General features: G+C 50.4%; 2 protein-coding genes across 6 annotated transcripts in view; one reads left to right on the top strand and one right to left on the bottom strand.

Annotated features, from left to right (window-relative positions):
* Positions 1-27,254, top strand: part of VRK3 (VRK serine/threonine kinase 3) — a 68,607-nt gene that overhangs the window by 36,346 nt on the left and 5,007 nt on the right. Inside the window, exons 13-14 of one of the 4 annotated variants that reach the window (XM_012539239.3) lie at positions 1,846-1,994; positions 4,885-5,227. The exons of the other annotated variants lie outside the window; for them this stretch is intronic. Of the exons in view, the coding sequence (XP_012394693.1) occupies positions 1,846-1,994 (149 nt within the window). The 3' untranslated portion in view covers positions 4,885-5,227. Of the gene's footprint in view, positions 1-1,845; positions 1,995-4,884; positions 5,228-27,254 lie in introns of those variants that run through there. 4 annotated transcript variants of the gene reach the window in all.
* On the bottom strand, positions 9,940-18,106 carry SIGLEC11 (sialic acid binding Ig like lectin 11). Of its 2 annotated transcripts, none has more exons than XM_012539223.3 (9): positions 17,953-18,106; positions 17,482-17,865; positions 17,034-17,363; positions 16,787-16,834; positions 13,399-13,656; positions 13,025-13,309; positions 12,780-12,876; positions 12,217-12,283; positions 9,940-10,479 (listed from the first exon to the last, which is right to left on the bottom strand). In XM_012539223.3, exons 1-9 carry the CDS (start codon positions 17,993-17,995, stop codon positions 10,288-10,290), a joined length of 1,704 nt encoding a protein of 567 aa, XP_012394677.1. In that variant the 5' UTR covers positions 17,996-18,106; the 3' UTR covers positions 9,940-10,287. The 2 variants fall into 2 exon arrangements, with proteins under 2 accessions (XP_012394677.1, XP_004286241.1); XM_004286193.4 differs by having other exon boundaries at positions 17,034-17,321; positions 17,953-18,104.

Genomic DNA, 27,254 nt, shown 5'->3' with positions numbered 1-27,254 from the left:
CTGTTGAGCATCTTTTCATGTAAACCGTCATTTTTAAAGCCAATCCCTCTTACTGGAGACTGAGGCTGTTTTTGTTTCGTTTGGGGGAGTGGTTTTTTCCAGCGTCCCTGCTGTAGGACGTCTACATTGCTCTCTAAACATGAGGCGGAAAGACAGCCGGAAAAGGATAGTTTATCCGCTCCAGTCTGTAAGGACTCTTTTGCGGTATGCGGGCCTCTCACTGTTGTGGCCTCTCCCGTTGCGAAGCACAGGCTCCGGACGCGCAGGCTCAGTGGCCATGGCTCACGGGCCCAGCCGCTCCGCGGCGTGTGGGATCTTCCCGGACCGGGGCACGAACCCGTGTCCCTTGCATCGGCAGGCGGACTCTCAACCACTACGCCACCAGGGAAGCCCAGGACTCATTTTTAAATTACCTGAAATCCCTGGATTCAGATCATGTCTGTGCTGCTCAAGTCACTCTCCCCTCCAGCCTCGGGCTCTTGCTCCGTAAGAATGAGCCCCATTGGCAGTTCCTTGGTGGTCTAGTGGTTAGGATGCCAGGCTTTTACTGCCGAGGGCCCGGCCAGGTTCAATCCCTGGTCGGGGAACTGAGATTATGCAAGCTGCACCAGCATGACCAAAAAACAACAACAACAACAACAACGACAAGGAGCCCCACGGTCAGTTTATTGCAGCTCTGCTGACGCTAAGGCAGTGACGGGGAAGTGGAGCTGGTGGCGCCAGTGGGGCTGGTGGGGCCGGGCTTGGGGTGGGCGGGGCCAGAAGGAAGTTCAGCCCCAGGTTTACCAGCCTCTCTGAGCCTCCGCTTCCCCACGGGTAAAATGGGGCCAATGATAGCCGTCACCTCCCGAGGGTTGTCCCGAGAATTCAGTGTAGAGCTGGGCCCAGGGGTGCTGCCTTAGCTTCTGCCGCAGCCCTAATTAAACGTGCTCAGGGCCAGCCTGAGACAGGCATTGCTCAAGTGGGAGCTATTATGATTGCTGTATTGGTTTCATAATTGGCACTTTTAAAAAGTGTAATAATGGCATTGTGCTATTTAGGGAAAACAAACAACAAAAAGGCTCTATCTTTTAAAACAGCCTCTATCTTTTAAACTCCGTCCCTGGGGCAGCCAGCCTGGTTTTGTAAGCCAGTGAACTAAGTTTTTGTGGGGTTTTTTTGGCCTCATACCCTGACTTGCGGGATCTTAGTTCCCTGACCAGGGATCCAACCCGTGCCCCCTGCAGTGGAAGCGCGGAGTCATAACCACAGGACTGCAAGGGAAGTCCCCTAAGAATTGTTTTACAGTTTGAAATGGCTGGGGAAAAAAGTCAAGAGAAGAAGACTTTGTGACATGTGAAACCTGTCTGACGTTCAAGCTGCAGAGTCCATAAATAAAGCAGTCTTGGTGCACAGCTGCGCCCATCGGCTTCCTGCCTTCCGTGGGCCTTTTGTGGGAGAACAGCTGAGCTGGGTCCTGGCCACAGAGATTCCCGGCGTACAAGCTTGCTGGCTCCCATCTAGATACCCACCAAATAGTCGGAGATAAAATTGTATAATCAGCCTGGGTTTGCTTTAAAACAATACGGGACGGGGAAGGGTAGGGGTTTTGATGAAACAAGATGGGCATGAGTTGACAGCTGACGAGACGGGGTGACGGATACGCTGCCGTTCATGGTACCGCTCTCCTGTTGCTTATGTTTGATGTTTTCCCAAAAAAACAATTCAAATCTAAGTGGTCGTGGCAGTGCCGGGCACAGAGGAAGCACTGAGCAAATGGGCACCACGGCTGAGACCCTCTAGGCAGAGCCCCTCAGGCTCTGGGTTGGGTACCCCTCTCAGGCTCCTCCCGTGTCTTGACCACAGAGACCCTGCAGAAGTACCTGAAGGTGGTGATGGCCCTCAAGTACGAGGAGAAGCCGCCCTACACCGCCCTGAGGAACAATCTGAAAGCCCTGCTTCAGGATCTGCGGGTGTCGGCCTACGACCCCTTGGACCTCCAGGTGGTACCCTAGGTGTGTTCCAGTGGGAAGAGTTTGTGAGGCTTAACCCTCTCCCCAGCTCCCACCGCTGTTTCCACCGATGCCATTTGATGTTTATACTCCAGGGGCCAACTTCCCAGTGAGCTGCTGCCTTTTTCCACAGGATTCTTGAACCTTCCAGCCCCCGGGCATCACAAGTAGCACAAGTAGCAGGAACTCGACTCAAACTGGCTTTAAGGAAAAGGGCAATTGATTGGCCCTTGTCACTAGAATATTCCGAGGGGGAAGCTTTAGGTGTGACTGGATTCAGGGCCTGGAAGTTAGCACCGAGATGTTGTCAGTCTCTCTGTCTTTCTCTGTCCCTTTTCTCTTCCCTCCATCCCTCTACCCATCCACCTGCAGTCTCTGCTTTCCTTTGGGTCACCCCCCAAAAAACCCCATCTGTCCCCCACCAAAACCCCTGGCTCTGTGTCCAGTGCCTCACCTTGCTCGTGTGTGTGTGTGTGTGTGTGTGTGTGTGTGTGTGTGTGTGTGTGTGTGTGTGTGTGTGTGTGTGTGTGATGACTCTAATGTTTGACTACAGTAAGCACACACATAGGGAAGTAGGGGAGCTAACGCCCAGGAACTAGAAAAGCCACACAGTACAACACGTGGACGAACACATTGACAAAACATTCCACATCTTTATAAAAGGGGCTGTGTTGGTCCTTTTGCCTTTTTCGTTGTGGTTGCACTGAGCCCATATGGCCATTCCTTGGGATAATGGGGAAGGGCAATCATACTGTTTGGTTCCTTCCCCCACAGTCTTGCAGCTCCTCGATGGTGGCGATGAAGGATGCTCTTTGTAACGCCAGTGGCTGGGTGTTGGCTTGCTTTGCCAGGGTTTTGTTTTCTAGACAAAACACCTTGAACACCCGTGTGCACACAGGCCTGAGGATAGATTTCTTTTGAAGGAGATAAGCAGATTGCTCTTCCCCGGGGGCTGTACTCACTCATTTACACTCCCCTTAGCACTGAGTGAGAGCGTACGGGAATCTGTGGAAGGTCAAAATTATAAACTCAGTTCCCTTGACGGTTCATTTTGGTGAGGCAGCATGGATGGGTTCTGAGGAGCAGCTTCCCCAGGGCCCTCCCCTGTCCGTGGGGTTGTCATTTCTCTCACATGTCTGTCTGGATTCAAAGCTCAGTGTCTGTCCAACTCAGCGGTTCTCAGACAGAGGCAGTGTTCCCCCGGGGGCCATTTGGCAGTGTCTGGAGACGTTTTTGGTGCTCACGCCTGAGGAGAGGTGCTGCTGGCATCTCAGGGGTTGAGGCCGGGGATGCTGCCCCCTGTTGTGCGACACACAGGCCGCCTGCTATCAGCAGCGCCATGGCCGAGGAAGCAGGCCCGCGTGCGTCTCGAGGAGCATCCTTGTGGGTGGCAGCCTGTCTCCCACAGTGTGGTCTTCTCTTGGCACCTTGACGACAGGTGCTTCTTCAGCCCTGCAACCCTTACTCACATCCCAGAGCTGAAACCACGAGGTAACACGTGTGTCTGGCTCTTCACACAGTGCCTGGGTGCAGAGCGCTCCAAAGATGCCAGGTTGTTTGTTTGTTCAGTAACCTAGCAGGCTCCCTGCCTTAATCACAGACACTCTCCAAAAGTGAAGGCGTGACCTCCACCCAGCTTGCCACCCTCCCAGTCTCTGTCCCCCCAACCCCCAGCTGTCCTGAGAGACCTCTGGGTCCTCCCACACCCCTCTCTGCCCCCAGCCCTGTCCCTGCAGGCGGCTGCTAAGTCTCTTCTAGCCCTCTCCTCCGGGGCTCTGCCTCTGCCCGGACCCCCCAGAGTTTGGTCACCTGCTGGCGGTGAGCTCCGGGAGGGCCGGGTCACGTCTGTTTCTGCATCTCTGTGCCTCCCACTCACATCACTGGCCTGGCTCATAAATATTCCACCCATATTTACCGAGTGGGTGAGTCCAGCCTTCCCGTCAGTGCTGGCCTGTCTTACAGTACCTCCCTGTCCCCCACCCCCAGTACCATGGAAATTTAAAAGCTAAAGACCGAACAGCCCCTTTCAGGATCACTACAGCTCACTCTCTGGGGACCACTTACTCACTGCCAAGTTTGTCCCTTGGTTAGGAACTTAATGAAGAGATGCTCCTTAAGGAGCCCGGGGACTTTGGAGTAACTTGAGGATCATCTTGCCTCTGCCTTGGCCCGAGCGCCCAACCACCCCTCAGATTCTAGGCCAGGCCAAGCTCAATCCTACCTCAGGACCTTTGCACTTGCCATTCGCATGGTCTGTGACGATTTCCCCCTTCTTTTTTAATTAATTAATTTATTTATTATTTTTGGCTGCGTTGGGTCTTCGTTGCTGTGCGCGTTCTCTAGTTGTGGAGAGCGGGGGCTACTCTTCCTTGCGGTGTGCGGGCTTCTCATTGCGGTGGCTTCTCTTGTTGTGGAGCACGGGCTCTAGGCACACGGGCTTCAGTAGTTGTGGCTCACAGGCTCAGTTGTGGCACGCGGGCTGTAGAGCGCAGGCTTCAGTAGTTGTGGTGCACGGGCTTAGTTGCTCCGCAGCATGTGGGATCTTCCGAGACCAGCGCTCAAACCCATGTCCCCTGCACTGGCAGGTGGATTCTTAACCACTGCGCCACCAGGGAAGCCCCTCCCCTTCGGTTTGCATGACCGGCTCCTTCTCATCACTGCCTCTCAGATCCCGAGGCCTCCCCTTGTCGCCTTCTGGAGGGAAACATGTGTTTAATCTGTCGTGTCTCCACGCTTCTCCTCCAGATTGTAAGCCCAGCAAAGTCTTCTTGTTCCTCTTGTTCGTGGTGGTATCTCGCATCCCTAGAAAGTAGAAAGCCCCTATCACACAGTAGGGGCTTAAAGGGTGCTCTTTGAATGAATGACACTGACAGCCATTTTTATCGTCTTCTAGAACTTTCAGCCTGCAGTTTGAAATAGAAAAAAAAAAGAAGATATGTGACTCAAGGACTACTATAGAATCACAGACAAGCTTCTAGAAAAATCCCTCGAATGTGCATTCCTGCCACTTCTTTAGATCATCCGTCTAGATCAGCCTCAGGGAACCCGGAAATTAGGCTCAGATACTGTGAACTCCCTCCTTTGACCATCCCTCCCTTCAGCCGTTGTCTCCCACCAGCCACTGGCGTTTTGGACCGAGAAGACCCCCAGTTCACAGACGGGGGTTGGGCTGGTCCTCTCAGTAAGGACGCTGCCATTGGCACCACTATGCTGTAGCAATAAATGGTTTCATTGGAGCTTGGAGGGTTGAGTGTCTGCAAAAGAAGTTCCTTTTGGAAAACTTTAGCTCATTTTTTTTCTCCCACCCACCCATCCCTTCAAGCTTTCACCCAGCCATCTACTCTTTCATACATCTATTCACACTTTCAGGCAGACACTCATCCATCCATTCTTTCACTTATCTATCCATCCCTCCATCCATCCCTCCATCCATCCCTCCATCCATCCCTCCATGTACTTGTCCATCCATCCCTCCATCCACTCACCCTTTCATCCATCCATTCATTTACTACTCATTCTCCCATCCACTTACCCTTCTTCTCTTCCATACATTCACCCTTCCTTTCATTCGAGAAATATTCAGCAGGCGTTTCTTGAGCACATGCTGTATGACATGCATCATGCTGCACAGAGGGTCCCGATGAACCAAACACACCTGCCAAGGTCCTTGAGCTGACGGAGCCTACAGTCAAGCGGGAGGGGACGGTGTTCAAGGACACGACTTCACGTGGTGATTGGCACTCTGAAGACAAAGCTCGGGCTGTGATGGTGAGGGAGAGGCCTTGGGACAGGAGGGCACCTTTGGGGGGAGCCTGGACTCAGAGGGACCAGGGAGGAAGCTGTGGGAGGGTAGTTAGAGGAAAGGAGGGCCTGGGGAGAGACGTCAAAGGCAGGCTGGCCGGCAGCACGTGACCAATGATTAGACTGGGAGAGGCTAAGACGGAGGAGGGGATAAACCCGCCTCCCCAAATTGGACCTTGGATATCTTACACCATCCACCCTGCTTTGAGATGGGGAGAATCGGAGGCCGGATGGGGGAAGAAACTGCTCTGAGACGCCCTGATTCTCTCCCTGCTCAGGAGAGGAAAGGAGATTGGCAGACTGATGATCGTTTCGTGGCTGAAAGGAAGTGTGTATAATCGTTTCCAGAAGGAGGTAGTCCTTAAGGAGAGAGAAAACCCATCAGAAAATCTCCTACTTACAGCCCCTCTGTGTTTATGAGTCCACAAAAGAAGAGGGACGTCAGCCACCCTTCAGGGCCCCAGATCAGGCAAGAGGGACGGTCATAGTCAACACCTGCCCCTCCCGTCATCCTGCCCTCGGTGCACTTGGCCAGTCCAGCATCAAAGTCCGGCAGCCCCCTGTCCTCCACCCTTCTCTCTGAGCGAGCGAAGGCAGCGAGACCCAGCGCTGCTCAGACAATGGGAGAGTCCCACGTCTGTCGTGGCAGAGCAGCGAGAACGTGGGCAGTTTCCCTCCCTGTCAATGAGCCCGCTTTAATCTGTCTCCAGAGCCCAGGTTTTGGTAGCTCATCCCCCAACCTCTGAAAGAGGAGGGTGTGGTCATCGGCATTAGATGAGAATCACAGGGCCCAGGGGAGTGGAAGTGACTCACAGGCCACCATGTGGCCGACAGTGGCTGGAACCTGTCCTCTGTCCCCTCCATCCCACCTCTGCCCCAAAATGAAACCCTGGCTCAAGGTTAGTGAGACATTTGTGGTGCTGGGGGTGTGCGTTTTAAAATAATTTTTACTGCAGGGCACCTCTGAGCCTTCAGTAAACTCAAGTTGTTACCGGAAGGGGTCCCCTTCCAGGGCCCGAGAGTGAGGTCTAACACTCAGAAATGAATTGTCCAAGGAGACACATGTGCTGACAAAACAAGAGACTTTATTGGGAAGGGGCACCCGGCGGAGAGCAGCAGGGTAAGGGAACCCAGGAGAACGGCTCTGCCACGTGGCTCGCGGTCTCAAGGTTTATGGCAATGGGGTTAGTTTCCGGGTTGTTTCTGGCCAAGCATCTTGCTTGTGCCCATATTTGGGCTGACTCAGGGTCCTTCCTGGTGGTGCACGCATCTCTCCACCAAGATGGATTCTAGCATGAGGATTTGTGGGAGGTTGGCAGGACATATTACCGACTGGCGTCTCCTCCCTCGTTTTGGCCCCTCCTGAATTCTCCCGCAAGCACCATGTTGTTTATCAGGACCTCCTGTCATGAGACAACTCATGCAAGAGGTTATTATCGTGCTTGGCAAAGGCGGGCAGTTTCGGTCAGTGGTTCCCTAACAAGGTGTGGGGTTTCATCTCCAAGAGGGGCCGCCCAGGAGGCAGCTGGGAAGGACAAATCACTTCCCTTCCCTTGTGAAATATTTTTCTTACGAAAAAGGATTGCTTCTAAGGCTATTGCAAGTAAAATTCCTTCCGGATGAGACCTCAGAAACGATAGCAAATGTTTGCAGAGACTTCCTTATGGATGTTAAAATTCAGCTGAGTACCTTTTACAGATCTAATCGGCTCTGTTCAGTGATTCCTGAACTGAGCAGCATAGAACAGATGTTGAAAGACTTTTTAGAGGCAGAAGGAAGCAGGAACAAGAAAGTTCTGCTGGGCTTCCCTGGTGGCGCAGTGGTTGAGAGTCCGCCTGCAGATGCAGGGGATGCAGGTTCGTGCCCCGGTCTGGGAGGATCCCACGTGCTGCGAAGCAGCTGGGCCCGTGGGCCATGGCCGCTGAACATGCGCGTCCGGAGCCTGTGCTCTGCGGCGGGAGAGGCCGCAACAGTGAGAGGCCCGCGTACCGCACAAAAAAAAAAGAAAGAAAGAAAGTTCTACTAGGCAAAAAAAGCAGGTTGCTTATTGCAAACTTGCTTTTCTTCAGGGGACTGCAGGGGTCTGTCAGGCACATTGCTTAACCAATTCTGATCAGATGATTCCTGATTGATGGTTTAAGATGCCATTTCTGGAAGAGCCAACACTGTCATGGAGTCTCTGTTTGGTGACGTGGGACTTAGCATAAGCAACTCCATTTTGGGCCTGTTGTCTTATTTTTAACACCCAGTTGGAAGTTAATGGGGAAATTTTTACTGCTTTGGTGGAGAGTCTACAAATGCAAATTATGTTGGGTGTTTGTGAAATGTTTCACATCTACGTTGTGAAACGTAGATGATATATTTTTTAAACTGAATTGCTATTAGTTTATTTATTTTTTTAATTTATTTTATTTATTTTTGGCTGCGTTGGGTCTTCGTTGCTGGGTAGGCTTTCTCTAGTTGCAGCCCGCGTGCTGCAACTACTGAAGCCCCCGCGCCTAGAGCCCATGCTCCGCAACAAGAGGAGCCACCGCAGTGAGAAGCCCGTGCACCACAGCAAAGAGTAGCCCCCGCTTGCCACAACTAAATAAAGCCTGTGCGCAGGAACAAAGACCCAGTGCAGCCAAAAATAATAAATAAATAAATAAATAAAATTTATAGAAGAAGATAATAATAATCCATGGGAATTCCCTGGCAATCCAGTGGTTAGGAATCGGTGCTTTCACTGTTGAGAGTATGGGTTCAATCCCTGGTTGGGAAACTAAGATCCCACAAGCCACACGGCACGGCCAAAATAAAAATAAAAATAATAAAATAATCCATGGGGGGAAGCATGTTTCATTGCTTATAATTTCCAGGGTTTGTTTAGCCATAGAATTATGCAAATTAAAAGAACAGAGGACTTCCCTGGTGGCGCAGAGGTTAAGAATCCGCCTGCCAATGCAGGGGACACGGGTTCGAGCCCTGGCCCAGGAAGATCCCACATGCTGCGAAGCAGCTAAGCCCGTGCACCACAACTACTGAGCCTGTGCTCTAGAGCACGCAAGCCAAAACTACTGAGCCCGCATGCCACAACTACTGAAGGCCGCGCGTCTAGAGCCCGTGCTCCGCAACAGGAGAAGCTACCGCAATGAGCAGCCCACGCACCGCAATGAAGAGCAGCCCCCGCTCGCCACAACTAGAGAAAGCCTGTGCGCAGCAACAAAGACCCAAGGCAGCCAAAGATAAATATATAAAAAGAACAGAAAACAATGTTAAGTGCTCTGTTGTTTAAAGAATTGATGGAAAATTTCTTTAAGTGTCAAGGCTATTCTTAAAAGAGACATGACAGAACAGGAAAAGAAATTCTTTTTTTTAATTTGAAGTATAGTTGATTTACAATGTTGTGTTAGTTTCAGGTGTACAGCAAAGTAATTCAGTTATACATATATACATATAGATTCTTTTTCAGATTTTTTTCCCTTATTAGTTATTACAAGATAATGAATATGGTTCCCTGAGCTATGCAGTAGGTCCTTGTTGTTTATCTCTTTTATATATAGTAGTGTGTATCTGTTCATCCCAAACTCCTAATTTATCCCTCCCTGCCTGCTTTCCTCTTTGGTAACCATCTGTTTGTTTTCAACATCTGTGAGAAGAAATTCTGACTTGAAGTGGATAATTACTGTGGCATTCCCACGATGACATTTTCAAAAAGACTTCATCCCTTGGAGAATGTGATCCTCTTACACAGATGTTACCAAATACTCTGCCAGCATGAGAGCACATGGAACCATCTTGTGTCATGTTGAGGAAGGGGGTAAAAAGTGGCAACCATGCTCTTGTTTTGTCGGTGGACACCATTTTTAAAGGTCATTGATCAAGAGATGCAACATGATCCTGAAAAATGGCAAAGCAAAATCTGCTATGAAAGATGGAATTACATGCTTCAACACCTCCAATTTGAAGAACAGTCATCAGCATGAAGTTATTAACTTTATGCCCAAAACACATTCCCTATCTTGGCCCATAATGCTCTTGTTGGGCATGTTTCCTCATGAATGGAAACAATGGAAAAAAATTAAATGGACACTCAATGGAAAAAAGAACAAAATCAGTTGGATGTGACCCCCGTAAAAACTATATCACAATGTAAATGGACACAGACTGGAAGTGCAAGGAATTTTATAAGCAGATTCTGCAAAACCAGAAACTTAAGGAGAACCAAAATATCAAGGGCACAAAATTCAAGACGTACCCTTGAATCATTGATTTCAGATAATCAGCGAATGATTTTTTTTGTCTGAGAAAATACACAAATTGAGTTTCCAGGAAGCAGGCTCAGAGAGAGGCCAGTATGCAATGTGTGGGGAGGAGGAAGTGCCCCAGGGGTGGGTCCCTGTGGAGGGGAGGGGGAGGGGGAGGGGCAGGTGGGGCGGAGGGATGCGATGCAGCCCAACGACAGCCGAGTCTTTGGGGAGCTCTGGTCGGGGGAGGTCTCCAGAGCTGGGGGTCGTCATTTATGGATCTTGATCTCAGCATATTCGGTGGTGCTGGCGGCCTCCTGGTCCCGAGGCTCCCAGGGCCTCAGCATGTAGAAACTGAGGGAGGCGTAATGGAGCTCCCGCTCCACCCCAGAAGTGGGGGCGGCCACCACTGGTAGGGGGAGGTCCCGGGGGCTGCCTGGAGGACACTCATGCTGGTCACCCTGAGTGGAGGGAAAGAAGGGGGTCATATTAGGATAACAGGGCTGGAAGAGAGCAAGTGGGGTCCATAAGTAAACCTGAAAACTGAACATTCAGTCTTTCATCTATTCATTCCAGACATTGGCTGAGGCCCCCATTCATTCATTCATTCATTCATTCAACAAATGCTTGAGAGTAATAATGCCTGGCCCTTAGTAATTAGTTGCCAGTCTCCTGGATTCCTCACAAAAATCTACTTGGGAGACGCTATTATCCCCATTTATCAGGTGGAGAAATCGAAGCTAGGTAAATATCCCCAAATCACACATTTAGTCATTGGTAAGGCCAAGATTTATGCTAGATCTTTCTTACTCCAGTGCTGCCTTATGGAAGAGCTCCCCTGGTGCCAGGCTCTGAATATTCAGTGAGGAACAAAGAAGACACCATTCCTGACCTCCTGCAACTTGCTGGGGTGGGGGTGGGGGGATGGCGGGGAGCAGGCGTTAAAGCAATAGTCAATTATATTACTATATAATTGCAAATTAAGATGGGACAAAAATGGGATGGATGGCGTGAGGACAGGGATTTGCTCAGACCTGGATGGCCCTTCAGGGACCACTCAGCATTTCCGAGGTTCAGGCAAACACAATCACCCAATTGCATTATGAACCCTAAAATCAAAGGATCTTGTTGTGCCAGAAAGGGTTAACCTTGCCCAAAGAAAATGTGACCCTTTGCCCCAGCACCTGGGAGGGAACCTCTAAGGCCTTGAAATATCCTGACTGATGAGAGTGTCTTTGTTCACCCGGGTCTTGGCCCACACTCGATGGTGTAACAATGTGACAGATGGTGGGGGCCTTGGGTCCCACAGTATCACACCTCTGCAGACACTGGACACTAAGCCATGTGGGCAGTCAGCCATGCCAGCGTAACCAACTCCCAATAAAAATGCTGGGTATGGGAGAATTTCTTGGCTGTCCAGTGGTTAGGCCTCCTTATTTCCACTGCAGGGACATGAGTTTGAAACCTGGTCGGGGAACTGAGATCCCACAAGCTGCTCAGTGTGGCCAAAAAAAAGAAAAAAAGAGAAAACACTCTGGATGTGAAGGCTCAGGTGTGCTTCCCTGTCTGGCAATAGCCCATACATGTTATCACACATCATTGCCGGGAGAATTAAGCACTTTCTGCACAATTCCACTTGAAAGAGGCAACTGGGTACTCATGCCTGGTCTCCCCCGGACTCTGCCCCATGTGCCTTTTCCCTTAGCTGATTTTAATCTCTGTCCTTGTCCTGTAATATACTATAACCATGAGTATAAAAGCTTTCAGTGAGTTTTGTGAGTCCTGGTGAGTTATTGAAATTGAGCTTGTCTTGGGGACCCCCAAACTTGATAGTAGACAATAATTATTTTAAGGAGAGCCTTGTGGCATCCTGTCTTGGGGAGGTGAGGTAGGAAGTGGGGGGAAAGTGGGTCAGCGGTCCAGAGAGAAAGGAGGAGGTGGGGGTCGGGAGGGCCCAGTTGGAACTGAGTACAATCAGTAAGATGGCTGGGTGGTCCTTGGCTCTGAGAGAGGAGACAGAGAGCAGAGGGAAGGGTGACTCCCAGGTCACTGGGCTGGGTGACTGTGTTGATAGGGTCCAAGAGGAAAAGCCTGTGTGGGTCATGATGAGCGTCTAAGTCATCAAGAGGACTGCAGCCATGGCCATGCTGGGGAGATAGCCAGATGGAATCCCGAGGGACAGAGCGCCCGTCACTCACCTGGGAGGTGGGACCCAGCATGGAGGGCGCATCCTTCTCACCGGGGGCCTTCCTGAAGGTCTTCACTCTGAAAGGGGAAGCCAGGACCTTTCAGCAGCCCAGCTGACTCAGAGCTTGGAGGGCGACTACTGTCCTCCCTGCTTAAGAGGCTAGAAGGGCTGGGACTTCCCTGGCAGCCCAGTGGTTAAGACTCCAAGCTTCCACTGCAGGGGGCATGGGTTCGATCCCTGGTCAGGGAACTAAGATCCCAAGTGCCACACGGTGTGGCCCAAAAATAAGAAAAAATTTAAAAAAAAAAAAAAGAGGCTAGAAGGGCTGACCGAGGCCAGGGGGTAGGGGGTGCGCCTCACCTTATTGACCTTCATAATGAGAACGGGCGCCCTTCGTGGATGGCTGGGATGGAGGGGTGGGGACAGACCCTGCGCTGATTCCCTGACTCAAGGCCCAGTTCTCCAAAACCCTGCACCACCCAGATTCCTCCAGGGGGGGCTGCCTGGGACTCCAGGGCTCAGACCCCTTCCCGCTTCTGCACTCGCCTCCCTCCCCCAAGAGATGACACTCACGTGAAGAAGATGAGGCAGGAACAGAGACTGAGCAGGCCAGCGATGCCAGCTCCTCCGACGGCCCCCAGAATGAATTCTCCTCCAAGCTTGGGCTTCCCTGCAGATGATCGGGGTGTAGGGTGACTCCCCTCCAAGCCCCAGGACCCTCGTGCCCCTTCCTCCCACAGAATTTGAGCACAAGCTCCATCTTCAAAGGATGGAGACTCCTTTCCCCCTAAGCCTCTGCCCTCAACAGGCCCCCTGACCTGGCAGCAGCAGGACAGTGGCGCTCTGGGCCCCGTGGACGTTCTGGGCCTCGCAGCCGAGTCTGAGGCCAGAGCTGAGCCCCTCGCGGAGGCTCAGGGAGCTGTTGGCCCAGGGCCCAGCCGAGCTGGAGGAGACCTTGAAGGAGGCGTTGCTGAAATTCCCCTCCAGCAGCCCCTCCCCCAGCCGCCAGCGCAGGGAGGGGGCCGGCTGGGCTCGGGAGGAACAGTCGCAGTGCAGACCCTCCTCCTCCTGGGAGCAGGAGGGTCCCAGCAGCTGCGGGGCGTCTGTGGGGAAGGAGAAGTATCAGCGTGCCCCTCCCCTCCCCCGGACCTGAGTGTCCTCTCCCTGGGTGTTCTCCCTCCTCCCAGCTCACTCTGCACGGAGAGACGCACGGAGGTCCGCAGGGAGCCCTGAGGATGCTGAGCTAGGCAGGTGAATTCGCCTTCATGGCCCGACACCACCCGGGGCACCTGCAGGACCCCGGGGTTCGAGGGATGTGAGGGGCTCAGGGTCCGGCTCCCCCGGGACCAGCTCAGTGTGGCTGGGGGGTTGCTGTCGGTGACACAGGCCAGGCGCAGAGATTCTCCTTCCAGGACAGGAAGAGATGAGCCGTTCCCCAGGTATTTCAGCTCTGGAGAGAGAGAGAGACAGAGACAAAGACAGAGACAGAGACACAGAGAGAGACAGACAGAGAGAAAGAGAGAGCTGAGCCCAGGCTATGAAGCCCTGTTACTATGTCTCTCTCCTTTCTACTTTTTTTTTTTTAAGTTGGGAAGGAATCCCACAAGTAGTTTTTTAAGCAGCTTTATTGAGATATAATTCACATACCATGCAACTCCATTTACATATCACCTAAAAGTCATGCGATAACTATCACCGCAATCAATTTTAGAACATTTTCATGACCCCCCACAACACTCTGCACCCCTTAGCCACCACCCGCAATCCTCCCATCACCCCAGCCCTACGCAGCCACTAATTTCTGTCTCTATGGATTTGTCTCTTCCAGCCATGGCGTGTAAATATCCAGCTTCTTCCCCTCAGCATGATGTTTCCAAGGTTCATCTACGTGTATCAGTGCCTCATTCCTTTTCATGGCTGAATCTCATCCATTGTCCGAATAGACCATGTTTTGTTCATCTGTCCATCTGTGGATGGACACGGGTTGCCCCTTAACTTCTCTGAGGCATTTGCCCTCATCCACGTTTCTCTCCTTCCTTCCTGAACTGCTCACCATTAGCCGTTCAAGTATCCAAAATTCAAGTCCCAGATCCTTCAAGGCTCTTCAGGACCTGGTCTCTACCTCCTCACCTCCTTTGCCCCGGTTATCTCAGGATAAATAGGGCGTTCACATCTCGCATTCTAAAACTCACAGAGGAAGGAAGGGGTGTCCAGAATGAAGTCCCTCCCACACTGACTCCCCAAGTGACAAATTCCTCTTGTCCCAGGCAACATTCATTGCCAGTTTCTCGTGTGGCCACTCCAGAGCTATTCTGTCATAGCCTCATCTAGTGGCATCGACAATAGACATCCCTGAGGGACCTCCCTGGTGGTCCAGAGGTTAAGACTCCGTGCTCCCAAGGCAGGGGGCCCAGGTTTGATCCGTGGTCAGGGAACTAGAGCCCGCACGCCATGACTAAAAAAAAAAAAAAAAAGATCCTGCATGCCACAGCTAAGACCCAGCACAGCCAAATAAATTAATTAATTAAAAAATTATATATATATATATATACATCCCTGAGGCCCCACAATTATGCTCCTGGCCCTAAGACTTATAATCTCATAACTCAGAGTAGGGACTGTGACCCAGTAGATCAGCACCCTTCAGGAACTGGTTAGAAATGCAGATTTGCAGGCCTTGCTGGGCCTCCAGAGTAAGAATCTTCATTGTCACAAGATCGTTGAGAAATGTGTGTGCTCAATCAAGCTTTAGAAGTATTGCCCAAAAGAAACGCTATTCTGTTCGCCCAGGGAATGGGGAATGTTTGAAGGGACATTCCCAGGAAAACTAAAATCAGTGAACTCAAACGCTTGTCAAAAGTAGAATGGATAGGGCTTCCCTGGTGGCACAGTGGTTGAGAGTCCGCCTGCCGATGCAGGGGACACGGGTTCGCACCCCGGTCCGGGAAGATCCCACGTGCCGCGGAGCGGCTGGGCCCGTGGGCCATGGCCGCTGAGGCTGCGCGTCTGGAGCCTGTGCTCCGCAACGGGAGAGGCCACAACAGTGAGAGGCCCGCGTACCGCAAAAAAAAAAAAAAAAAAAGTAGAATGGAAAAGAGAAAAACAAAAATGGAATGGAAAACTAAGTTCCGCAGTGGAATGGTCTGTCGACAAGGAGACATGGTCATTACAGCTCCAAGCACTGTGGGTGAAAGTCAAGATCATGAGATGTTGCCACACCAAAGTCAAGGCAGCTCTGCCACAGAAAATCCACTCCCAGGTACAGACTCAAAAGAATTGACATCAGGGACTGAAACAGTTACTTGTCCAGGAATGTTCAGAGAAGCACCATTCACAACGGCCACAAGGTAGAAACAACCCAAATGCCCATCAGCAGATGGATGGAGAAACAGATGGTGGTCCATCCACACAGTGGAATATTATTCAGCCGTAAAAAAGGAGGGAAGTTCTGATCAACGCTACAATGTGGATGAACCTTGAAAACATCACATTAAGTGAAGGAAGCCAGACACAAAAGTCCACATATGGTATAATTCCATTTCTGTAAATGTCCAGAATTCATAGCAAATTCACAGAGACAGAAAGTAGATGAGTAGTTGCCTGGGGCTGGAGAGAGGGGAGAAGAGGACTTGAGTACTTAACAGGTACAGGGCTTTCTTTCTGGGTGATGGGAAAGTATTGGGGTTAGGTTGAGCTGGGTAGTTGCACCACATTGTGAATGTCCTAATGTGGACAGTGGTTAAGAATCCGCCTGCCAATGCAGGGGACACGGGTTCAAGCCCTGGTCCAGGAAGATCCCAAGTACCATGGAGCAACTAAGTCCATGCGCCGCAACTAGCAAGCCTGCGCTCTAGAGCACGCCAGCTACAATTACTGAGCCCACGTGCCACAACTACTGAAGCCCACGCGCCTAGAGCCCGTGCTCCGCAGCAAGAGAAGCCCGCGCACCGAGACGAAGAGCAGGCCCCTCTCGCCACAACTAGAGAAAGCCCGCGTGCAGCAGCAAAGACCCAAGGCAGCCAAAAATAAAGAAATACATATTTTTTAAATAAATAAAGTAAAATGAAATCAATAAAAAGAAGAATCACACAAAATTCAGTGTAGTGGCTTTCTCCGAGGCCAGAAGGGAGGGGCTAAAATCGGGTGCTCCAAAGGTGGAGATGATCTTCCAGTTCTTACCCAGGGTGGTAAGTACCACCCGGGTCTTCCTTTTTTTTTTTTTTTTTTTGTGGTACACGGTCCTCTCACTGCTGTGGCCTCTCCCGTTGCGGAGCACAGGCTCCGGATGCGCAGGCTCAGCGGCCATGGCTCACGGGCCCAGCCGCTCCGCGGCATGTGGGATCTTCCCAGATCGGGGCACGAACCCGTGTCCCCTGCATCGGCAGGCGAACTCTCAACCACTGCGCCACCAGGGAAGCCCCGGGTCTTCCTTTTATGGTGTTTCCTCATAATTTGCATATGTTTGACAAATCATCTTCGCACGAAATGAATAGTAAATAAAAAACAATCTGTCTAGGAGTGAATGGGGGCTCTCCCGTCTCTCCCATCCCCACTGTATCCCCACAGCCCTCCCTTCCTACCTGTGCCATTTCCTCGGGAGATGCTGATGGTCAGGTTCTGGGGGGCATCTAGGGCAGAGAGACGCAGTGAGGAAGAGAGTCAGAGCTGACCCTTCCGCGCCCCCCACGCCCCAGGAGGCACAGAACTGGAAGCACAGCAGAACAGGGCCTACATCCTTCCGGCAGACCCTCCCAGCCCCTGGCCTGCGGGTCACCGGCGCCGATTCCCCGCCCCGCGAGCACCCCGCCATCCTGATTCCGCGCTCACAGGACACGTTGAGCATGACGGTCCTCTCCGTGCTCACGCCAGCCCTGTGGAAGGTCACCCGGCAGGTGAGGTTGGTGCCGTGGTCCTGCGGGCCGGGGGTGAGCAGGATCTCCGAGGAATTATAGGCCCCCTTCGAGTCCAGTCCCGGGGGGCGGAGGGCAGCCCCGGTCCAGGAGATGGTGGGCGGCGTGGCCCGGTCACAGGCCCCTGGCACGGAGCACGTCACGTGGCTGCTAGAGCCGGACTCCAGGGGCTCCTTGATGTAGATATCGGGGGTCCGTGTCAGCGCTGGAGAGCAGAGAGGGAGAAGCCAGACCGCAGAGGGGACCCCTGTGTGTGCCCAGCCCTGATGTGACCATGCGCCAATGTCCCCCTTAGAGGTGGAGGGACAGGGGGGTCCGTCCTTCCCCCCCATCCCTGTTATCTGTTCCTGGGGACCCTTCCGTACCTGTCACGTTCACAATGAGCAGGTTATTTTTGTAACTATGTTTCACATCACCTCTCATCAGCTGAAAATAATAGTTTCCACTGTCCCCCTTCCGGGCGTCTGTGATGCCCAGGGAGCAGTTGTTCGCCCCAGGGTCCCCGAGGAGGTGGAATGGGATTTTTCTCTTCTTTTTTACTCCCCTGCCCGGGTTGTTTGTGGCCATGGGAAGGTCCATTTGGGATGGTCTATCCACTTTCCGGAACCATTCACCATAAATGGGTGTAGAGTCGGTCTGGCCAAGCAAGGGATAGGAGACGGTGCAGGGCACAAGGACACACAAACCCTCCTGCACTGTCACCGATTCCTGCACTTGCAGCTGGTACCACGGATCCTGCTGCAGGGACCCTGGGGGGACACAGAGGCTCAGCTGCAGCTCCAGCCCCAGCCCTGTCCCGGCCGGGACCCTGCTCTCCCCACTATCCACGCACTCACCCTCCCGTAGCAGGGGCAGCAGCAGCAGCAGCAACCTGTCCATGTCCAAGGGGCCAGGAGTTTCCAGGACTGTCCAGTTTCTGGACCTGCCTGTCTGTCCGGGGAGGAAGCCCCAACAGGAAGCTTCTGGGGGAGAGGGGCGCAGTTACCATCCACAGATGAGTGAAAGAGGAAGCTCGGAACTGCAAATGTCTGGAAGACATCTCTTCTGACTTCTCCTTTCGTAGATGGAAGCACCAGAGCAGAGAGAGGATACAGGGCTGCTCTAAACCCTGACCCCAGGAAGCAGCCACCCTGGGTCAGCCTAGGGGGAGGGCGGTGCCAGGAGCGGGGCTCTCCCAGGAAACAGGCGGGGAAAGGCTCCAGGTGAGGTGCTGGAAGCAGGGATTCATTCATTCATTTATTCATTCATTCATTCATTTGCCAGGCAAACAGCTACTGCACGCAGGGGCTGCAGGCAGTGGAGGGTATGACCTCACAAATCCTGCCTCACTTTTGCGTGACCCCAAACCCAGTGCCCCCACCCAGGCTCTCCAAAGTCTACTCACCTCCCTGCCTGTCTTGGGGCCATGTATGTGTCCACACAAGGATCCCAGCCCCACAGTACGAAGTGGAACATTTGCACACGGCTTCATGCTCAGAAGGGCTTCCCGCCTGGGGTTTGATGCTCTGAGGTTGCCATCTTGAAATTCTTAATAATTTTATCTTTGAGTTTGCATTTTGTAAGTGAAGTCTAATGGATAAGGAGTGCATGCCGGGGGGATTGGAACTTTGAATCACACGCGGTCAATCCGGGGACGTCCTGGATCTGGAGACAGCTTCTGGGCCCACCCTCGCACCCCCATCCCACCACTTGGGCACAGAGAGGGTCTGGAGTGTGCTGAGTTGAGTGGGTGCCTGTGAGTGTCTGCACTGCCCATCCCCCAAGTCAAGCCCAAGGGATTGGACGTTAACTAGCAAATATAAACACTATGAACAGGGACTTCCCTGGTGGCCCAGTGGTTAAGAATCCATCTTGCGATGCAGGGGATGCCAGTTCAATCCCTGGTTGGGGAACTAAGATCCCATGTGCCATGGGGCAACTAAGCTCGTGCACTGCAACTAGAGAGCCCAAGTGCTGCAACTACAGAACCCACGCGCTCTGGAGCCCACGCCACAACGAGAGAGAAACCCGTGCACTACAACGAAAGATCCCGCATGCCACAACTAAGGCCCATTGCAGCCAAAAATAAATAAATAATAAATCTATTTTAAAAATGGTTAAAATGGTAAATTTTATGTTATGGGTATTTTAAGACAATTTTTTTTAATGTTAAGAGAAAAACAAAACATGACTGATAGACTGTCCATGGAAAAAAGGAAAAAGGTTTTTCCTGCTTTTTTTTTTTGTCAAAGGGACCTCACATTTTCATTTTGCTCAGGGGCCTGCAAAAGATTTAGGCAGCACTTGTAAGAAGCTTCCAGACTCAGACCTGCCCTAAGAGGAGAGCGTGATCAGCACTGCCCAGAGGCTGGGTTGATGAGCATCTGTCCCTCTCCTGAGGGTCGGGACAACATAGGAATGAAGGACACATATCTGGGACCACTCTGCTGGCATCTAACCCAACTTCTCAAGTGACTGGCAATACATGTAGTAAAGAATTAACCTCATCCAAAGAGAGGCGTGGGCTTTATCCAGCTCCTGGGAGGGAATCCTAAGCCCTTGGCATGTGTGTCTCGGTGTCCACATTTCCTTTTTATTTTTTAATAAGAATACTGGTCATATCGGATTAGGCCCACCCTAATGACCTCACCTTAACTTGATCACCTGCAAAGACCCTGTTTCCAAATAAGTTCACATTCACAGGTACTGGGGGTTAGGTCTTGAACATCTTTTTTGGAGGGACACAATTCAACCCATAACAGACCCCCAGTAAAAACGCTGGACACCAAGGTTTATACTCCACAAATGCTGTCACACATCGTTGCTGGGTGTATTGGTCAGCTTTGAGTTGCCATAAGATACCACACACTGGGCAGCTTAAACAACAGAAATGTATCAACACTTTCTCACAGTTCTGGAGGCCAGAAGTCCAAGATCCAGGTGTTAGCTTGGCGAGGGTCTGCTTCCTGGCTGGCAGATAGCTGCCTTCTCACTGTGCCCTCACATGTCAGAGACAGAGAGAGGGAGAGAGAGAGAACTGTGGTGTCTCTGTGTCTCTTCCTATAAGGGCACTAATCCTATTGCATAAGGGTCCCACCCTTATGACCTCATTTAACCTTAATTACCCCCTTGTTTCTATCTCCAAATACAGTCACATTGAGGGGGTTAGGGCTTCAACATATGAATTGGGGATGGGGGGATTCAGTCCATAGCACTCGGACAATTAAGCACTGTCCACATGAGTTCACTGGGAGAGACCACCGGAACCTTGTGCCTGGCCTCCCCTGGACCCTGTCCTGTGAACTTTGCAGATTTTATTTTATTCTATTCTATTCTAAATTTTTTTCTTTGGCCGTGCAGCGTGACTTACAGGATCTTTGTTCCTCCACCAGGGATGGAAGCCGGGGCCCCAGCAGTGAGAGTGCGGAATCCTAACCACTGGATGGCCAGGGAATTCCTTCCTTGGCAAATTGTAACCTGTGTCCTTTTGTTGTAACAAATCCTGAGTATAACAGTTTCTCTGAATTCTTTAAGTCCTTCCAATGAATCATCAAACTTCAGGGTGGTCTTGGGGATCCCCAGAACAGTCTGTTTCCCTCCTCCTCCTCAGACTGTGGTGCAGAAAGCCACCGTTTACCTAAGTGGGGGCGACGGTGCCCACCTGCCTGGGTCTGCCCATCCTGGGGACCAGCGCTCGCCTTTTCGAGCGCCCTCTGGTGGACCTGCAGTGGTCAGCTCTCAAAGAGCCCAGAACTTGTCTAGGATGGGAAGTTGCTGACCGGGAAAATTGCTGAGTTTATCAGAAATACATAAAAAGGAAATGGGATAAATGCAGCCTGAAAAGCACAGAAAATGCACAGAGGAAATCCTCAGTTCCTCTTCATCTACAACCAGTTTCTCACTTTACTTCCTTATCGCTTGTCTCTCAAACAGGAGGCAACATCACTTTTTTTTTTTAATATTCCTTTTTTTTTATTTGGCTGTGTGGGGTCTTAGTTGTGGTACACGGATCTTCGATCTTTGTTGCAACATGTTTTTGTTTTGTTTCGTTTTTAATTGAGGCACGCAGGATCTTTGATCTTCCTTGTGACGTTTTTGTTTTGTTTTAGTTTGGTTTTAGTTGCAAGATGTGAACTCCTAGTTGAAGCATATGGGATCCAGCTTCCTGACCAGGGATCAAACCAGGGTCCCCTGCACTGGGAGTACAGAATCTTAGCCACTGGACCAACATGGAAGTCCCTGGAGGCAACATCACTTTTAACTAAATGGTCCCAGCTGGTACCAAGGTGCCCATCCCTCCTCTTGCACTTGCTACACTGTCGTCTACAGCCCGGCCTGGACCCCATGGAGAGCAGGCCTTGGGGGCAGGCTCTGAGGAGAAGGGAAACCAGGATCTCTGTCTCTGACTCGATCGCTCTGCCTTGTCTTGGTTTGAGTCAGTTTTCCAATTTCTACAGAATTGCAAAACAGGCCCTGAAAACTTCCCTTCTTTCAAATCAAGTAGACTATTCATTGCTTTTCCAATAGATGGCCAGAAAGAATGGGGGTGGGGAGGTCAGCCACTGGTAGGATTTCTGGGAGACTCAGGACCACATGGCATGGACACAGTGCTGAGGACCAAGCTGTCACCCAAAGTCAGGAGCACTATTCTTTCTCTTCCATGGGAGATGTCATTGCCTCTGGGCCTCCTTGGCCTGAAAACTAGGTCCACTTGCCTGGATATAGAGCTCCACCATTCCCGGGAGAAATAGTAGGGTGGAGAGTTTACCCCAGGACTCACAATGAATAACACCCAAATGGGTGTGTGTCAGCTTGTGTACGTGTGCAAGTGTGTTTGGGGCCCAGAGCAGGCCATCTCAAAATGTGCTTCAATGGCATATTGATTATTTTGCATTATAGTTACTCAAGAAACTGCCAGGACTTCCCTGGTGGTGCAGTGGTTAAGAATCTGCCTGCCAATGCAGGGGACACGGGTTCCAGCCCTGTTCCGGGAAAAATGGAGCAACTAAGCCTGTGCATCACAACTACTGAGCCTGCGCTGTACAGCCCGCGAGCCATAACTACTGAGCCCGCATACCACAACTACTGAAGCCCACGCACCTAGAGCCTGTGCTCCGCAACAAGAGAAGCCTCCGCAGTGAGAAGCCCGTGCACCACAGCAAAGAGTAGCCCCCGCTCCCCACAACTAGAGAAAGCCTGTGTGCAGCAACAAAGACCCAGCACAGCCATAAATAAATAAAAATAAGTAAATAGATAGAAACGGCCAACTCAAGAGGACACTCTGACCCTCCTTTCTGCTTCCCTGAGAGCAGGACATAAATCTCTCAAGTGAAAGGTGCCCTCCCCACATCTGGAGGGAGAAGGACACCCTTATCAGCAGACCTAGGGAATTGGAGGGGAGAAGCCTGTGTAAATAAACCTTGTTACTTCTTTGATTTACTACCCCAAGGCTAAATTCTCACTAGATTCTTCACTCATTGGGCACCCAAAGCCCAGGTCTCTTTGTCCTGTCAATTCCTCACAGATTTGTTTCTTTGCCTCAAAAGCATAAAACCTGCCCAATTTGGCCACTTCTTAGGTCCCATTCCAGGTGGAGGGTTCCAGAAGACAGTGTATGTGATCGGCTGAGTAATGGCCCCCAGAGACATCCCCGTCTTAATCCCCGGAACGTGTGAATACGTGTTACCTTGCAGGGCAAAAGACCTTTGCAGGTGTGATCACATTAAAGCTCTTGGGGCGGGGGGGGGGGGGCGGGGGGGGGGTGGAGAGATTCTCCAGGTGGAGCCTCGTTGTGATCACAAGTTTATAAGACAGAGGCAGAGGGAGCATGGACCACAGCAGAGGTAAATGATAGATGATGATCAAAGAGATGGTAGTGATGCCATCGCCAGAACCTGCAAGAAGCAAGAAAGAGATTCACCTTTGAGATCCTCCAGGAGGAACCAACCCTGCTGACACCTTGATTCATCTCCCTGAGACTCTGTTTGGACTTTTAGACTCCAGGACCGTAAGAGTGCATTTGGGTTGTTTTAAGTTGAAGTTGAAGCCCTACTCCCTTGAGAGGCTCTAGAGGAGAATCCATCCCCTTGCCTCAAGGCCCCTTCCGCCATCTGCAAAGCCAATGGCGTAGCATCTTCTCCGTCTGCCTCTGCTTTCATCTGCTTTTCCATCACACGGGCTTCTCTTCTGTATTCAAATCTCCCTCCACCTCCCTCTTAGGAGAATGCTTGTGGTTCCATTTAGGGCCAATGCAGGGAATCCGGGATAATTGCCCCATCTCAAAATGCTTAATTTAATCACATAGGCTAAGTCATTTCTGCCATAGAAATTAACATTCACAGGTTTCCAAAGATTACGAACTGGATGTCTTTGAGGGCTCTGTTCTTGCACATAAATATTGCATGATTCCTTTTATATGAAGTATTCGGACTGGGCAAAGCCACAGGGACAGAAAGCAGACGAATGGTTTCCAGGAGCTGGGGGGAGAGGGGTTTTGGGGGTGATTGCTTAACGGGTCCAGGCTTCCTGTTTGGGGGTGGGGGAGGGGATGAAACAGTTCTGGAGTGAGATAGTGGTGACGGTTGCACAACACTGTGAACGTGCTAAACGCCACTGAATTATACAGTTTAAGATGGTTAAAATGGTAAATGTCATGTTATGTATGTTTTTATTGAAGTATAGTTGATTTACAATGTTGTGTTAGTGTCAGGTATACAGCAAAGTGATTCAGTTATACATATATATCTATCCTTTATCAGATTCTTTTCCATTATAGGTTACTACAAGATATTGAATATAGTTCCCTGTGCTATACAGTAGGTCCTACTTTATATATAGTAGTGTATATCTGCTAATTACCAATTCCAAATTTATCCCTACCCCGCTTTCCCCTTTGGTAACCATAAGTTTGTTTTCCATGTCTGTGAGTCTATTTCTGGTTTGTAAATAAGGTCATTTGTATCATTTTTTTAGATTCTACAAATAAGCGCTATCATATGATATCTTTCTTTGTCTGACTTACTTCACTTAGTATGATCATCTCTAGGTCCATCCATGTTGCTGCAAATGGCATTATTTCATTCTTTTTTGTGGATGAGTAATATTCCATTGTGTGTGTGTATATATATATACCACATCTTCTTTACCCATTCTTCTGTCGATGGAAATTTAGGCTGCTTCCCTGTCTTGCTACTGTAAACAGTGCTGCTATATATTTTGTATTTTTAACACAATTTTTTTAAGTCCTCAGGGCCACTAATACAGAAACAGCACATTTCTGGCTATTATCAACATAGTAATTCAAACAAGCTATGAAACAGGACTGAGTCATTTACCCCCTGGTGGATTATTTTCCTAGCACTACCGTAATAAAGCACCACAAATGTGGTGCTTAAAATAACAGAAATGTATTTTCTCACAGTTCTGGAGGCTAGAAGTCCAAAATCATGGTGTTGGCAGGGCTCTCCTCTCTCTGAAGTCTCTAGGGAAGGACCCTTCCTTGCCTCTTCCAGCTTCTGGTGGCTGCTGGCAATCTCTGGCATCCCTTGGCTTGTGGATGCATCCCTGCCTCTGTCTTCACCTGGCCTTCTCCCTGCATGTCTGTCTCTGTGTTTCTTTTCTTCTTGTAAGGACATCAGTTATATGGGATGAATGACCCACCCTACTGTAATGTGACCTCATCTTAACCAATTACATCTGCAATGACACTATTTCCAAACAAAGTCACATTCTGGGGCTCTGGGAAGAACATAAATGTGGAGGAGACACTATCCAACCCAGTACACTTGGTCAGATGGTCATTGGGAACTCCAGGTGGAACTTGAACATGGTTGAACATTCAGGGCAAGACCACAGAGCAGCATACGTAGGTGATACAGGAATCTCGGGACCTGTTAATGTAACTGGCCTTTGCCATCTGGCCCTGTTAGATCCCTTCTCCCGAAGGAGGGTTAATGCCACGCCCAAGCTTACTTCATAATTCATCACAGTTCAGTACTGAAGAGGCAGTATAGCTCCATAACACTTACTGACCAGCTCACATTACTTTCTCTTTATGTCTTTACTGCAACCTGGATGTCGCTCATTGTAAGAAAATCATTTATTTACTTGTCTGGCTATTCCACTGACCCAGAGACAGGGCCCCATGCTAGATTCAGCTGTGACTCCAGTACTAATTGTTGTCTAGTTGGACCCTGGGCTCCTTTGCAGTATTTCACTGGCTTTGGCAGCTCCCCGCCCCCTGCCAACTACGCCAAGGGAACTGGGTTTACTTCTACCGCAAGCACAATGCTGAGGAAAAACTCTGGTCATGGAATCAAGGTCACTGGACTCAACTCAGAGATCTCCCTAGGTGGGGAAATGTGGCTTTGGTGATTCACTCCCCTACTGTGATCCTCAGTTTTCTCTTCTGTAAAGTGGGAATTTTTAGCAATTGGTTTAACAAATACATCAGGCCCTTCAAAGTGATTTACAAATATTAACTCACTTAATGCTCAGACAGCCCTATCAAGCAGGTGCTATTAGTCCCATTTTAGAGCAGAGGAAACTGAGGCACAGAGAGGCTAAGCGAGCTGCCCAAGGTCACACAGCCGCCTGGATTCCACCCCGGGTTGTCTCGCGCCAGACTAGGCTGGGAGGCCTTCCTGTACTGGCAGGGTGGTGAATTTGAGGTCTCGTCCGTCCTCCCATACAGGGATGTGAGCTCTGGGAGGTGCACAGAGGCATTTAATGAACACTGTGGAATGAAGGGATGAGTGGATATTTTAGGATGGCCACATCCCTTCGTGACCGCCTGCACCCTCCTGCCGCTTTCTGTTCTGGGAATTCTATTCGTGGTCAGGGCTTCTAGTCCCAGTAAACCGGATCCTCGGGGCGAGAGGAGACCCCAAGGAAATCACGGGCTAGGGCCGAGTCAAGGTTGGAGGTTAACCCACTCACAGCGGGGCACAGCGCCACCTGGCGGCGGAGTCCTGCTAAGACAGAGACGCCGGGAGACCAGGAACGTTTGCTTTGGGCGTGGTTGAATCGGCAGCTTTGAAAGGGAGTTGATAGCGGGTGGGCAGTTGTCTGAAAATCAGTATTTGATACTGGGTGCTTCATAACTTTGGCTCAGGTAAATGTCAGCACTGTCACAAATAAATATGTTTTACTGTCGAGTGGAGAAGGGCAAAACCTGCCCCTTTGGCCAGGTCAGCCCTCAGGTGGAATTTCAGCCCCAATTCACAACACCTGGCTGGCCCAAGTGTCGAGACTTGAATTTAAGTAGAAATAAATACGAACATAGCAGTTCTCACGCTTTTTGGTCTCAGAGACCCCTTTGCACTCTTAAATGAATAAGAGACCCCAAAGAGCTTTTGTTTGCATGGGTTATATCTATCAATATTTATAGTCCCACGTGCCAGGACTCAAACCCAGCCAGAACCCAGATTGGGATTTGAATCCACAGTCCTTTAATTGAGATCACACACCTGGTCTCAGGACTTAATGAAGCTCAGTTTCTTGATGTCTCGCTTCAGAAAAAATTCAGTGAGAGACAAAGTGATAGGTAAGAAGTGGATTTATTTAGGAGAGAAACACACTCCACCAACAAAATGTGGGCCATCTCAGAAGGCAAGAAGCCCTGAAGTATGGGGTGGTTAGTTTTTATGGGCTGGGTAATTTCACAGGCTAATGAGTGGCAGGATTATTCCAACTATTTGGGGGAAGAGGCGGAGATTTCCAGGAATTGGGCCACTGCCCACTTTTTGGCCTTTTATGATGGTTAGCCTCTGAACTGTCATGGCGCTGGTGGGTGTGTCATTTAGCATATGCTAATGTATTAAAATGAGGCTCAAGGTCCACTGGAAGTCAAATCTTCTGCCATCTCGGACCCAGTTAGTTCTAACCAGTTTTTGTCATGTCCTATGGTTATGTCATTCTTTTAAAGGTTGTGCCCTGTCCCTTTCCTTCTTGTTTCAGTTTTAGCAATTAAAATTACAAAACTTTTAAATTGAGAATACACAAACACATATTCCATTAGCCGTCAGAGTAACGATGTCATACATCACATAACCTCTGGAAAATTCCAGAGAGAGAGAGAGAGAGAGAGGGAGAGGGAGAGAGGGAGGCAAATAACATCTTACTATTACTATGAAAATAGTTTTAACTTTGTAAATACCTG

The sequence above is a fragment of the Orcinus orca genome, chromosome 20, assembly GCF_937001465.1.
Source record: "Orcinus orca chromosome 20, mOrcOrc1.1, whole genome shotgun sequence".
Lineage (NCBI taxonomy): Eukaryota > Metazoa > Chordata > Mammalia > Artiodactyla > Delphinidae > Orcinus > Orcinus orca.
This window is presented reverse-complemented; position numbering and strand designations above follow the sequence as displayed.